This window comes from Chanos chanos, chromosome 3 (genome assembly GCF_902362185.1).
Source record: "Chanos chanos chromosome 3, fChaCha1.1, whole genome shotgun sequence".
In the NCBI taxonomy this organism is placed as follows: Eukaryota; Metazoa; Chordata; class Actinopteri; order Gonorynchiformes; family Chanidae; genus Chanos; species Chanos chanos.
Window position 1 is genome coordinate 56,388,326 of NC_044497.1, and position 15,000 is coordinate 56,403,325.

Below are 15,000 nucleotides of genomic sequence, written 5' to 3' on the forward strand. Positions count from 1 at the left end.
TCCCTGTCTCTGTGGCTGCTCTTCACCACTAACTGAGCCGTCTCTCCTGTGTGTGCTGGAACCACACCAGTTTCCTCTGACACTTCTCTGGGGCTTGTTATTCTTGGTGTTCCTTTGCCAGGCGGATGGTTTTGACTGTGGGTGAGGTGTCAGGCTAGAGTGTGACTGTGTGGTTATTCTCTGTAACAGGCAGATGGTTTTGATTGTGGGTGAGATGTCAGGGTAAAGTGAGACTGTGTGGTTATTCTCTGTAACAGGATACACCACACTGCTGTGCTTCTGTTTTCTGTAAACAGTAAAGCAACAATTCATAATGCAGAGTGACCTTTTTTTCACTTAGAATCATTACTATGCGTGTCAAATGTCACACAACCCTGGATTAACACTGCGGTCCAGGGCCTCGCTTAGGGACATATCGACACCGAACCGACACAAAACCGGGATACAAACCCACAGTCTCTCTGATTACTGGGGTGCATCCACAGTGACACTACCACTACACCGCTCCAGTTACCCTCCCAAACATGCATGTCGTCTCTGCCCCTCAGATTCACTCGTTTCGTCAGTAATCATGCCCCCCCCCCCTCCCCCCGGCTGTGTGTGTGTTTCTCTCTCTCAGGTGAAGGAGGCTGGTGGGGTGGTGAACGATGAGTTGCCGAACTGCTGGGAATGTCCCAAATGCAACCACGCCGGGAAGGCCGGGAAAGTAAGAATCTCCGTTAACGTTCCCGTTTTACGTCTGCGCACGCACCGACAGGCACAGCTCCCGAGTTTTGGTGTTTGAGAACTTACCCCCCCCCCCCTCATTACGCTATCGGTTAAGGGCCAGTCCATAGACTGCTACAGTTAATGGTCTGTAGATGACTTACAGTGATGTGTTTTTGTTATAACTGATGTGTTTTGGCCTGTGGCAATAGGCTGAAGGAATAAAGCTGTCTTTTTGTCTTTCTCGCTCTTTGGTCACGAAGCAAAAAAGAGGGCCGGGGTTTAAGTACGCGTCCAACCTCCCGGGGTCGCTGCTGAAAGAGACCCGCGTTAACCGGGACGCCAAGGAGGAGGCGGAGTCGGCGACGGCCGCCCCGCCCACCCCGCCCCCTGCCGTACAGAGAAAGACCGAGCAGGAGGAGACGTCTAGACCAGCGCTCGCCGAACCCTCGAAGAAACGGCCGCCGCCGCCGGTCGCCGAAGGCCCTCCGAGGTGCGGGGCGGAGGAAAACCCACTGCGCAAAAAGAGGAAGCTGTTTGGCAAAGACCCGGATCCCAACGTCAGGAAAAAGGTGAATCATCTTCCTCCTGTCGCTCGAGTCCAGCGTCTGCACTGAGCGCGCTCAGACCGTCAGACGTGACTTTTCTGGCTCTGTATATAGTGCTGAGGGAGCAGTGTCTCGAGACCTGACCTGAGTCACATACGTATGTTAAATAACTGAACGACTGGGCCCTGTTCCAATTCTCTTCCATGACTCCTTCCTCGTGTCCTTTTCTATTGAAGTTACTTAAACTCTAACAGGACCGGCTGTGTTTTGAAGCGAATACCAAACAAACACCGCGTGGGCGTCTTCATCCACTTTACTACCATTTTGTGTTGTTAATGAAGAGAGCGACTCCATATGAAAAGGGAGAACTGAGGAGAATTGGGACAAGGCCTAGTTGTTAAGGTGCTTTGCTGAATATATGTCTGTTTTTGACTTAGTGAAGTGAAAGAAGTGAACCGAAAGTGAAAACGTGACATCTGTTTGTATCACTGCAGAAGAAGATTTCACAGCCCGACGACCCACCGACAACTAAACTACAGGTGTCGATCAAGACTGAGGAAGAGGAGGAAGAGAGAGAGCATGAGGAATATGACGGACAGGAGTCAGAGGAAGAGGTGAAAGACAGAGCGCACTTAGAAGAGGAAGAGGATGAGGAAAGGGATGAAGAGGAGGGGACGAGAGGAGAGGAGAGCACAGGAGAGGAGAAAGAGGACAAGCCCGCGCCAGCGTGGCTTCTCCAGACCTCCGCGGCAAGAGAAAGCGACCAATCACACAGCAGCTCTCCGCGGGCGGGACCCAGCGGGGAGCGAGACAGCGACGGACGAGAGAGAGGTCAGCCCAAGGCCCGGCGCCGCCGACGCGCGCCCGGCAAAGAGCTCGGCAAGGACCCGGGCAAAGCCGCGGGCGATCCGCCGAACGCAAAGGTTCAGAAGGGAGAGGACCGCGTGGCTCACCAGAACAGCCAGCCTCTGAAAACCGAACTGGAGAGCGAGGGAGAGGGTGAGGAGGGGAAACCGCTCCGAAACGGCAGCGGTCACCTGGGCGTCTGGCTCCAGCCCAAACCAGAGCTCAACGGGACGCCCCGGGAGCTGTCTCCCGTGGGCTGGAGCCCGAGCCCGCCTCTGCTCGCCCCGCCCTGTCCCCGCCCCTCGCCCTGCCGCGCCCCGCCCAAGTGCGTCCAGATGGAGCGACACGTCATCCGGCCGCCTCCCATCAGCCCCCCGCCCGACCGCCTGCCCCTGGACAACGAGCGGAACCACATCATGCACAGAGAGGCGTGGATGGAGGTTTTCGGACACCTCTCTCACAGGGACCTCTGCGTGTGCATGCGCGTCTGCAAGACCTGGAACAGATGGTAAGACTGAGAAAAAAATCCTACATTTACTCCTGTGACTGCACCATTTCAGTATCTCGGCACAGTTCATTTTTGTCAATATCTGAGCAGTTAACATTTCCTTGTTGTGAAACTTTGTTTCAGTAGGTAGGTTTTACAAACTGTAGGTTCTGTTCATTCCATTGACGGAGCAATAAGCTTCAGGTTGGGATTTTCCTTTAAGGTCAGAGACTGACGCTTCTGATTGGTCACCCGTGTCTCAGGTGCTGCGATAAGAGGCTGTGGACCAGAATCAATCTGAACCGCTGTAAGTCCATCACTCCCCTGATGCTGAGCGGTATCATCCGCAGACAACCCGTCTCTCTGGATCTCAGCTGGACCAACATCTCCAAGAAACAGCTGAGCTGGTTAATCAACAGGCTCCCAGGTACAGACCCCGAAAAGAGCCCAACTCACCTCAGACATGCTGACACTCAGCTACGGGCCATGAGTCCAACTAGAGAGTGTACATGTTTAATTTTACTGTTTAACATTTGGTAAGGAGAATCTAGATGAAATGGTGTAGTATGGAGAAGGCAGAGAGAGAGAGAGAGAGAATCCTTATTCTCTGTGTCAGCCAAAGCCTTAGAGTCGTAAGGTTCGTTAGGTCAGAGGACTTTGATAACGTTTCCTGACCCTGGGGTTTGGAGTCCACCCTGCAGACACCTGGAGTCCAGGTGTCTGCATTACAGCGGCTGTCTTCTGTTGAAACGAGATTTGAGCGATCACTCCCGCAGAGACGCACAACGTGACCACGTCACAGACCTTACTGCAGTGATGTGTACTGTAGGTAGTGTGTACTATAGGAGGTGTGTACTATAAGTGATGTGTGCTGTAGGTAGTGTGTACTGTAGGTAGTGTGTACTATAAGTGATGTGTGCTGTGGGTAGTGTGTACTATAGGTGGTGTGTACAGTAAGTGGCGTGTACTATAGGTGGTGTGTATCAAAGGTGGTGTGTACTGTAGGAGGTGTGTACTATACTGTAGGTGATGTGTACTATAGGTGATGTGTACTGTAGGTGATGTGTACTATAGGCGGTGTGTACTATAGGCGGTGTGTACTATTGGCAGTGTGTACTGTAGGTGGTGTGTACTGTAGGTGGTGTGTACTGTAGGTGATGTGTACTATAGGCGGTGTGTACTATTGGCAGTGTGTACTGTAGGTGGTGCATACTATAGGTGGTGTGTACTGTAGGTGGTGCATACTATAGGTGGTCCGTACTGTAGGTGGTGCATACTATAGGTGGTGTGTACTGTAAATGGTTTGTACTATAGGCGGCGTGTACTGTAGATGGTTTGTACTATAGGCGGCGTGTACTATAGGCGGTGTGTACTATAGGTTGTGTGTACTATAGGCGGCATGTACTGTAGGTGGTGTGTACTATAGGCGGTGTGTACTATAAGTGGTGTGTACTGTAGGCGGTGTGTACTGTAGATGATGTGTACTATAGGTTGTGTGTACTGTAGATGATGTGTACTATAGGCGGTGTGTACTATAGGTGGTGTGTACTATAGGCGGTGTGTACTGTAGGCGGTGTGTACTGTAGATGGTGTGTACTATAGGTTGTGTGTACTATAGGCAGTGTGTACTATAGGCGGTGTGTACTATAGGCGATGTGTACTATAGGCGGTGTGTACTATAGGCGGTGTGTACTGGAGGTGGCGTGTACTATAAGTGGTGTGTACTATAGGCGATGTGTACTATAGGCGGTGTGTGCTGTAGGTGGCGTGTACTATAAGTGGTGTGTACTATAGGCGGTGTGTGCTGTAGGTGGCGTGTACTATAGGCGGTGTGTACTATAGGCGATGTGTACTATAGGCGGTGTGTACTATAGGCGGTGTGTACTGTAGGTGGTGTGTACTATAAGCGGTGTGTACTATAGGCGGTGTGTACTATAGGCGGTGTGTACTATAGGCGGTGTGTGCTGTAGGTGGCGTGTACTATAGGCGGTGTGTACTATAGACGGTGTGTGCTGTAGGTGGCATGTACTATAGGCGGTGTGTACTATAGGCGGCGTGTACTGTAGGCGGCGTGTACTATAGGTGGTGTGTACTATAAGCAGTGTGTACTATAGGTGGTGTGTACTGTAGGCGGCGTGTACTGTAGGTGGTGTGTACTATAAGCAGTGTGTACTATAGGTGGTGTGTACTGTAGGCGGCGTGTACTGTAGGCGGCGTGTACTATAGGTGGTGTGTACTATAAGCAGTGTGTACTATAGGTGGTGTGTACTGTAGGCGGCGTGTACTGTAGGCGGTGTGTGCTGTAGGTGGCGTGTACTATAGGCGGTGTGTGCTGTAGGTGGCGTGTACTATAGGTGGTGTGTACTATAGGCGGTGTGTGCTGTAGGTGGCGTGTACTGTAGGCGGTGTGTGCTGTAGGTGGCGTGTACTATAGGCGGTGTGTGCTGTAGGTGGCGTGTACTATAGGTGGTGTGTACTATAGGCGGTGTGTGCTGTAGGTGGCGTGTACTATAGGCGGCGTGTACTATAGGCGGTGTGTACTATAGGCGGTGTGTACTATAGGCGGTGTGTGCTGTAGGTGGCGTGTACTATAGGCGGTGTGTGCTGTAGGTGGCGTGTACTATAGGCGGTGTGTACTATAGGCGGTGTGTACTATAGGCGGTGTGTGCTGTAGGCGGCGTGTACTATAGGTGGTGTGTACTATAAGCAGTGTGTACTATAGGTGGTGTGTACTGTAGGCGGCGTGTACTGTAGGTGGTGTGTACTATAAGCAGTGTGTACTATAGGTGGTGTGTACTGTAGGCGGCGTGTACTGTAGGCGGCGTGTACTATAGGTGGTGTGTACTATAAGCAGTGTGTACTATAGGTGGTGTGTACTGTAGGCGGCGTGTACTGTAGGCGGTGTGTGCTGTAGGTGGCGTGTACTATAGGCGGTGTGTGCTGTAGGTGGCGTGTACTATAGGTGGTGTGTACTATAGGCGGTGTGTGCTGTAGGTGGCGTGTACTGTAGGCGGTGTGTGCTGTAGGTGGCGTGTACTATAGGCGGTGTGTGCTGTAGGTGGCGTGTACTATAGGTGGTGTGTACTATAGGCGGTGTGTGCTGTAGGTGGCGTGTACTATAGGCGGCGTGTACTATAGGCGGTGTGTACTGTAGATGGTGTGTACTATAGGTTGTGTGTACTATAGGCAGTGTGTACTATAGGCGGTGTGTACTATAGGCGATGTGTACTATAGGCGGTGTGTACTATAGGCGGTGTGTACTGGAGGTGGCGTGTACTATAAGTGGTGTGTACTATAGGCGATGTGTACTATAGGCGGTGTGTGCTGTAGGTGGCGTGTACTATAAGTGGTGTGTACTATAGGCGGTGTGTGCTGTAGGTGGCGTGTACTATAGGCGGTGTGTACTATAGGCGATGTGTACTATAGGCGGTGTGTACTATAGGCGGTGTGTACTGTAGGTGGTGTGTACTATAAGCGGTGTGTACTATAGGCGGTGTGTACTATAGGCGGTGTGTACTATAGGCGGTGTGTGCTGTAGGTGGCGTGTACTATAGGCGGTGTGTACTATAGACGGTGTGTGCTGTAGGTGGCATGTACTATAGGCGGTGTGTACTATAGGCGGCGTGTACTGTAGGCGGCGTGTACTATAGGTGGTGTGTACTATAAGCAGTGTGTACTATAGGTGGTGTGTACTGTAGGCGGCGTGTACTGTAGGTGGTGTGTACTATAAGCAGTGTGTACTATAGGTGGTGTGTACTGTAGGCGGCGTGTACTGTAGGCGGTGTGTGCTGTAGGTGGCGTGTACTATAGGCGGTGTGTGCTGTAGGTGGCGTGTACTATAGGTGGTGTGTACTATAGGCGGTGTGTGCTGTAGGTGGCGTGTACTGTAGGCGGTGTGTGCTGTAGGTGGCGTGTACTATAGGCGGTGTGTGCTGTAGGTGGCGTGTACTATAGGTGGTGTGTACTATAGGCGGTGTGTGCTGTAGGTGGCGTGTACTATAGGCGGCGTGTACTATAGGCGGTGTGTACTATAGGCGGTGTGTACTATAGGCGGTGTGTGCTGTAGGTGGCGTGTACTATAGGCGGTGTGTGCTGTAGGTGGCGTGTACTATAGGCGGTGTGTACTATAGGCGGTGTGTACTATAGGCGGTGTGTGCTGTAGGCGATGTGTACTATAGGCGGTGTGTGCTGTAGGTGGCGTGTACTATAGGCGGTGTGTACTGTAGGTGGCGTGTACTATAGGCGGTGTGTGCTGTAGGTGGCGTGTACTATAGGCGGTGTGTACTATAGGCGGTGTGTGCTGTAGGTGGCGTGTACTATAGGCGGCGTGTACTATAGGCGGCGTGTACTATAGGCGGTGTGTGCTGTAGGTGGCGTGTACTATAGGCGGTGTGTACTATTGGCGGTGTGTGCTGTAGGTGGCGTGTACTATAGGCGGCGTGTACTATAGGCGGTGTGTACTGTAGGTGGCGTGTACTATAGGCGGTGTGTACTATAGGCGGTGTGTGCTGTAGGTGGCGTGTACTATAGGCGGTGTGTGCTGTAGGTGGTGTGTACTATAGGCGGTGTGTACTGTAGGTGGTGTGTACTATAGGCGGTGTGTGCTGTAGGTGGCGTGTACTATAGGGGGTGTGTACTATAGGCGGTGTGTGCTGTAGGTGGCGTGTACTATAGGGGGTGTGTACTATAGGCGGTGTGTGCTGTAGGTGGCGTGTACTATAGGCGGCGTGTACTGTAGGTGGTATGTCCTGTGCTGTGCTGTGGGACTGATTGCCTGCAGTGCAGGGCTAAATGAAAGACAGACGCTGGTTCTCCTGCAGGGCTGCGTGTGCTGCTGCTGTCAGGCTGTTCCTGGGTGGCCGTGTCGGCTCTCTGCACCTCCAGCTGTCCTCTGCTGCGCAGCCTGGACGTGCAGTGGGTGGAGGGACTGAAGGACCCCCAGATCAGAGATCTGCTTTCCCCTCCTACCGATAACAGGCCAGGTAAGAGAACTCCACCCGGTTTGTAAAACGACCCTGCCGAAACCTGTTAGGCGCCGACACTTTTTTTTAATGTTGTTTAATGAAAATAACAATGACAAAATACTCTTATTATTGTTGTTGTTGTTGTTGTTATTGTTGTTGTTTTTGGTATTATTGTTGTTGCTGGTGCTGTTGTTACTGTCATAGTCTCTTTTAAACACAATGGTAGAAGGAAAGTATCTTGTTTGGGGTTTTTTTTTGTTTGTTTGTTTGCTTGCTTGTTTTTTAAACAACACAACTGTTAGACACAGTCATCTTCCTAAGCAATTAGAAACAGGCAGTGCGCCCCTGGTGGAGGTTTAGTGTATAGCAGCATAATGGTGAGGCTGTGATAAAGTGATTAGTGATGCTGAGTGACTCGGTGCGGCTCCTGCCTGCACACACAGGTCAGACAGACAGCAGGAGTAAACTGCGTAATGTGGTGGACCTGCGCCTGGCCGGACTGGACATCACAGACACCTCCCTGCGCCTCCTTATCACATACATGCCAATGCTGACCCGTCTAGACCTGAGTTACTGTAACCACATCACCGACCAATCAGTCAACATCCTCACCGCAGCCGGCACCTCCACACGGGACTCGCTCACCGAGATCAACCTGTCAGGTGAGCGCTGACCCGACTCCCCCTGACCACACACACACACACACACACACACCACCTACCCCTCACTCACCTCATTAACACTGACATAGTCACAGCTCAGGAGCCGGTTGGTCAAAGTGAAAAGCTGAAATCTGAAATCCCATAGAGTTTATGTAGATGCCATGAACGCTGTGGGATGCCTCATCATTGATTTCCTAAAGAAGCTGTGCTCTGCTGGACCCCTGTTTGTAGCCAGGGCAGTGGCAGTGGAAACAGCATCATTAAGACACTATGTAAAACCCTCGTCATATGGTCAGTCCAAAATGATACTCGAGATTTTAAAATGTTAAAAAGAAAAAGAAAGGAGAGAGAGGAAATCGTTAATACTGGTTTTACGGAATAGCAAGATTTAAAAAATTGAGAACTTGATTACAAGAACCTAAATGTGTGCCTTCCATTCCCTTTTAAGATGACAAATTATTGCAGGACTGAAGTGGTTTGGTTTCAGAAAAGTAGACCTTCATCTAAGACGTTAAGCCTTTTTGAAAATCATTATTCCTTCCTGTGATGATACTCTCTCTCTCTCTCTCTCTCTCTCTCTCTCTCTCTCTCTCTCTCTCTCTCTCTCTCTCTCTCTCTCTCTCTCTCTCTCTCTCTCTCTCTCCGCAGTTTGCAACAGGGTGACGGACCAGTCGCTGTCGTACTTCAAACGCTGCGCGAGCATTTGTCTCATAGACTTGCGCTACTGTAAGCAGGTGACCAAGGAAGGCTGCGAACAGTTCGTAGCCGAGATGTCTGTTAGCGTCCAGTTCGAGCTGCTGGAGGAGAAACTGCTACGCAAAGTGAGCTAGTACACGGAATACCAGCAATGCACTGCCAAGAATGACTGCTTTCGTAAAATATCGCACGGTACTCACGTCTCCGACACGGCCCTGTTCAACATTCAACGTCGAAAATATCAGGCAGTGAACCGCATGACGTAGGACTTTGGGAGACACATTGTTCCACAGAGTGACAGACTGCTCTTTGAAAAATTACATCGCCACTTTTTTTTTCTAATAGATGCCACGTCCCTACAAAAATATCCAGTTTCATCCACATTAGCCTACTTCGTGAATATTCTTCAACTTCTAATTCCTAACGTCATAATATCCTCTTTCTTATTTCGTTGTTTCTCGAATTTCTAAATTCGTATGTCAGTTTGAAACATTCGGGGAAGGTGTTTTCTGGCCCAGTGGAGACATTGAAATGCATGTTTTTTTTTCCTAATCTGGTTTTTACAAGATATTTCCACACTAATATCAGTTTGTTAAATAGCCAGTCAGTGTTTTGACAGATCACGAACGCGGTTTGTCCTTTATTTTATTCTCGTTTTGTGAGAAAACACGTTGTAAACGTATGTACAGTTTTATCCTGTTACGATGCAAGCATCATGCAGAAATATTTTTGTACCAGAAGAGCTCTCCCGCTTTACGTGCAGTATTGAATGCACTCCTCTATAACGACTTGATTGACACTATTCAATCGGTATAACTTTTTTTGTCGATGTTGTTGTTGTTGTTGTTTGGAGATATAGATTTATGCCAATAGTAGCCTATCCCATCTCTGTGCAGGTGTTTTCCAATGTGTTAATTTATGGCGACCACCTGATGAGAGTATTCCAAGTCGTCATCCGGGTACTCGATCTTTTTCCACGACTGCGTTGCTCCGATTTCTTTGATGTGTATTCTGTATATCTTGAAGACAAGTATTTGCACTGTTGACATGAATAAATACAGTTATTTTTTCCAAACTGTGTCGGACAGTTTTCATTCGAGGGAGCGTATCCACACGCGTAAGAGATGAAAATACATTATTCTTACCAAATCTGTGCAGACTCAAATAGACACAAATTCAATTTCTCTGGTGACTGGTGTTCCGAGAGAAAAAAACTAGTATAAAATGCAGTCTCCTACAAACAGGCTTGCCTGTGCGAAATGGAACCGTTTGCAAACTAATGAACAAACCGACACAGATTGCAGGCAAGGAGAAAGCTACGTGAAAGGCCTTCTTTATAAGGGGTTTCCCTGACGCTGAGTTTGGGTGTGAGGAACCATGGAGTGGCAACGTTTTAACTCTTCTCAGCTCAAATATCTATAATTCATGTATCGTTTAACCTCCGTCAGTGTTATTTAAATATGGCCGATAAAAACTCAAAACTAGATTTGGGTGAATTTCTGACGGTTGTGCCGAAAAGCGGTGAAATAGGTGTATGTTCATATCAAATGAAGTATAAAACTATCAAGTTTCGGTACGTAACCAGCAGAGGGCGTAGGTTTCCACTCAGATAACATCAAACACCACAGGTTTAGGCGTCCTTGTTTTTTGGTTTGGTCATCATTAAGAGACATTCGTAGTCGTTACACCCTCTCCCGGTAACATATAAGATTAAACATTTGAAGGTGTTCGAAAGCACTAAAAGAGATTAGACCCATTTAATATGTTTGTCATGATAATATGCACAGGCGTCAGGGTGTTTGGGTTGTCCAGTGGGGGAGAAAAGTTCTCCCACACAGATGTCCTTATGCCAGGATGCTGATTTTACGGAAACTTTCCAGTCCTACGAACTGATCTCTGTCGAAGAATTTACAATCCCCGTCTCGGGTTTAAGATCTAAGAGATGAAGGAGAAAAGCGGTTGACAGTTTAAGGTACAACGTTTTATTAAATTTATTAAATCATCTTTTTTTTTTCTTTAATTACCAAAATAAAAAGTTCAACATTCCGAAGTACAAAGACCAGACCACCTCCCAAAACATTTTTTTTTCTCTTGTCGTTTTCTTGTTCGTATTTCATTTGGAGAAGGTCGGGCCATCCACTACCTGGTCAGTGATATCAGCTACCTACAGGAGACATCCTTTAGAAATAGCAGCATTGTAAACAGACATATATATATATATATATATATATATATATATATATATATATATATATATACGCACAGTGTCAGTGGAGCTAGACGTGGAAAAGTCTCGTTTCATTTTGGGTTCGCAGCGGGGGAAAGGAGAGACATGTTGAGAATGAGTGAAAGGACTGAGGCGACAGTCAGCACTTTCTCTGTTTTTACGGTTCCGATCGATGGGCTGCCACGTCAATTCGATACACATTTTGTCTTAGAGTTTCTGTGACACAAGACAACCTCTGAAACTTTCAAAGTAAATAATAATAATAAAAGAAAAAAAAAAATATATATATATATTCATTTATCCTTTATGTTCATATCCCGTCACAAATATATAAAAAATTCTAGGCAGATCAATGTAAAAAGATGACTTGATCTTCTAACTGATGTTGGTCTATGCAGTAGGACAGGCAGGATCATTGTATGAGATAGATCTGAGACTATTTCTGTGAGGAAGAGAAAATTAACTACAGAATGAGGTCACACTCTCCTTATAATTTATCTCGGGGGGGAAAAAAAATGTGAAGAATATCAAAAAACACATCCACAAAAAAAGAGCGTAACTTTCTAACACAGGGCGGGAAAACTCTTATTTATATATGTATATATATATAATTACTTGTAGCACCGATTATGAAAGATTTTTGAACACGGAACACACATGATGAAGAGCAAAACACAACTCAACATATTAAAAGTTGAGCGAATGTGGTGGTATTGCTTATGCTCAGAAGAGACAAAATGTAAAAATGTGGTTATTACATGTTTTAGACAAAAGGTAAGAGAAAACAAGTGGATTTGGTTATCGTGGCCAGTAAAGCGCGGCCGTTCGGTTCGGTTCGGTTCGGTTCCGCTTCGCCAAACGAGCTCGTCCCGTTTCCAAATCCAGCGGAGACCGGTCGGACTGATTCCGCAGCCCAGGCTCCGGCAGACGATGCGTTCCAACGAAGCCGTGGCTGAAGGTGTGGAGGTCCGCGGCTACATCACGACGGGCGCTGCTGCAGCAGAGTCGCCGGACAGGAAGTCCGTCACTCTCCATCGTGAAAAGAAGTCGCGTGTGAAACGCGATGACTGTGAACGTCATGTCCTCCGATGCTACCTGTGATGAATGTACTGTAGAAACCTCTACTTGCTGGTGGGTCTTTTGGTTCGTTGTACCGATAGCGGTTTGGCCGCGGTCACTAACGTGTTAATGATGACCGTGGAGACTAAACCAGAGGCCAGACACTGGGAAATTTCCGCACATCCCTAATTTGGCACCTAAATCCGCCTCACTGTGTGGAGCGTTACCAGGACTTCTCTGTTGCTACGGTGACGGGCATTTTTCATGGAAACTTGATTCGGGTTTTTCTCTGAGATCCACGATCTGCACACACCTAAACATTTCCTCTCGCTCTTTGATATTGCACATATTATAATGAGACATTTCCAACGTTTCCAGGAATGCAAACCATACTGACTCCATCAGAAAAACGTCCATATATCTATATCTATATATATTCTATTTCCTAAATCCATATTCCCTGGCTTGTTCTGATTGGGGCCGTGTTAGGGCAGCATTAAGGAAAGGGAGCAAAGCGAATGTTGAATTCTAAGCGTCTGAAAACAGGGAAGTAGAGTTCGGAATCCTCGCCACACAGAGGGACGGCGGGGGGAGGTGGGGGGGGCAGTGATTCTGTGGCCCCTGACTCTCCAGCAGGGGGAGCGTCTGTGTGTGTGTGTGTGTGAGAGTGTGTGTTAGAGAGAAGAGAGACCTTAGGACTTGAAGACGTGCACGGCCCTGATGACGTACTGTCTGCAGATGGGACATTCGTTCATGCGTTTTCCACACTTAGTGCACGTGACCATGTGCCCGCACTCCAGCAGCACACAGTCGATTACTGCATCCATGCAGATCCTGCACAGGTTCTCATCCACGCAGCTCAGCTGCGCCTTCACGCCGTCTGCACGACAAAACACACACACACACACACACAAGTTAACAGAGCCAGAGTAATTCTTCTTTTTACCCTTTCTCTCATCTGTCTCGACTCAACGTAACTGCTATACAATATCTGTCCCAACTCAATGTAACTGCTATACTGCATCTGTCTCAACTCAACGTAACTGCTATACCACATCTGTCTCAACTCAACGTAACTGCTATACCACATCTGTCTCAACTCAACGTAACTGCTATACCACATCTGTCTAAACTCAATGTAACTGCTATACAACATCTGTCTCAACTCAACGTAACTGCTATACCACATCTGTCTCAACTCAACGTAACTGCTATACCACATCTGTCTCAACTCAACATAACTGCTATACCACATCTGTCTCAACTCAACATAACTGCTATACCACATCTGTCTCAACTCAACGTAACTGCTATACCACATCTGTCTCGACTCAATGTAACTGCTATACAACATCTGTCTAAACTCAACGTAACTGCTATACCACATCTGTCTCAACTCAACGTAACTGCTATACCACATCTGTCTAAACTCAATGTAACTGCTATACAACATCTGTCTAAACTCAATGTAACTGCTATACCACATCTGTCTAAACTCAATGTAACTGCTATACCACATCTGTCTCAACTCAATGTAACTGCTATACCACATCTGTCTAAACTCAACGTAACTGCTATACCACATCTGTCTCAACTCAGCGTAACTGCTATACCACATCTGTCTCAACTCAATGTAACTGCTATACCACATCTGTCTAAACTCAATGTAACTGCTATACCACATCTGTCTCAACTCAACGTAACTGCTATACCACATCTGTCTAAACTCAATGTAACTGCTATACCACATCTGTCTCAACTCAATGTAACTGCTATACAACATCTGTCTCAACTCAACGTAACTGCTATACAACATCTGTCTCAACTCAACGTAACTGCTATACCACATCTGTCTAAACTCAACGTAACTGCTATACCACATCTGTCTAAACTCAACGTAACTGCTATACAACATCTGTCTCAACTCAACGTAACTGCTATACAACATCTGTCTAAACTCAACGTAACTGCTATACCACATCTGTCTAAACTCAACGTAACTGCTATACCACATCTGTCTCAACTCAACGTAACTGCTATACAACATCTGTCTAAACTCAACGTAACTGCTATACCACATCTGTCTAAACTCAATGTAACTGCTATACCACATCTGTCTAAACTCAATGTAACTGCTATACCACATCTGTCTCAACTCAACGTAACTGCTATACAACATCTGTCTCAACTCAACGTAACTGCTATACCACATCTGTCTCGACTCAACGTAACTGCTATACCACATCTGCGGTAAAAGGTCCCCTGAGGAAAAAAATAAGAACAGGCTTTTGATAATTCATCGAGCCTAAAACTGTTTTTCATTGTTCTGCCATTATAATCCTCAGGGCCAAAACAAAAAACAAACCCAAAACACTTTTGAAGCTTTTGTGTCTTCATTAGTCTAAACTGAATAATTAATGTAAAATACATTTTTGCACATGGTGCAAAACCACAAAAGCTAGTTAATACCACAGAGATCTACCACATCTGACTCTCTTCCAAAAACCCACTTAGGGAATTGCAGTGAAACATGAAACGGAAAACTGTGTGTCTTATGACATCTGGCCAAGTTAACTACGCTGACAATGAGATTGTCTTATTAAAACAATATGACAGGCCATAAAAGAGAAACAAGATGAATGACAAAACCGAACACATACACTGTCAAACACGAATGAGATGACCCGACCGAAAAATGCAAGCACTTATAACGAAATGACACTTTGACAACACGGAGGAACCCTCAACTCCCAGCATGCACGGCGGAGGCTCGGTGATGTCATGCAAGCATCAGTCGGTCAGATGT

General features: G+C 47.2%; 2 protein-coding genes across 2 annotated transcripts in view; one reads left to right on the forward strand and one right to left on the reverse strand.

Annotated features, from left to right (window-relative positions):
• The window catches only part of kdm2bb (lysine (K)-specific demethylase 2Bb), a 34,670-nt gene extending 25,628 nt beyond the window's left edge, over positions 1-9,042 (forward strand). Inside the window, 8 exon segments of the mRNA XM_030768565.1 lie at positions 620-706; positions 969-1,240; positions 1,826-2,001; positions 2,004-2,607; positions 2,850-3,013; positions 7,407-7,568; positions 7,994-8,212; positions 8,861-9,042. Of these exon segments, the coding sequence (XP_030624425.1) occupies positions 620-706; positions 969-1,240; positions 1,826-2,001; positions 2,004-2,607; positions 2,850-3,013; positions 7,407-7,568; positions 7,994-8,212; positions 8,861-9,042 (1,866 nt within the window).
• A 3,844-nt stretch (positions 9,043-12,886) lies between these two features.
• The window catches only part of rnf34b (ring finger protein 34b), a 13,738-nt gene continuing 11,624 nt past the window's right edge, over positions 12,887-15,000 (reverse strand). Inside the window, exon 6 of the mRNA XM_030769828.1 lies at positions 12,887-13,074. Coding sequence (XP_030625688.1) covers positions 12,887-13,074 — 188 coding nt within the window. The remainder of the gene's footprint in view (positions 13,075-15,000) is intronic.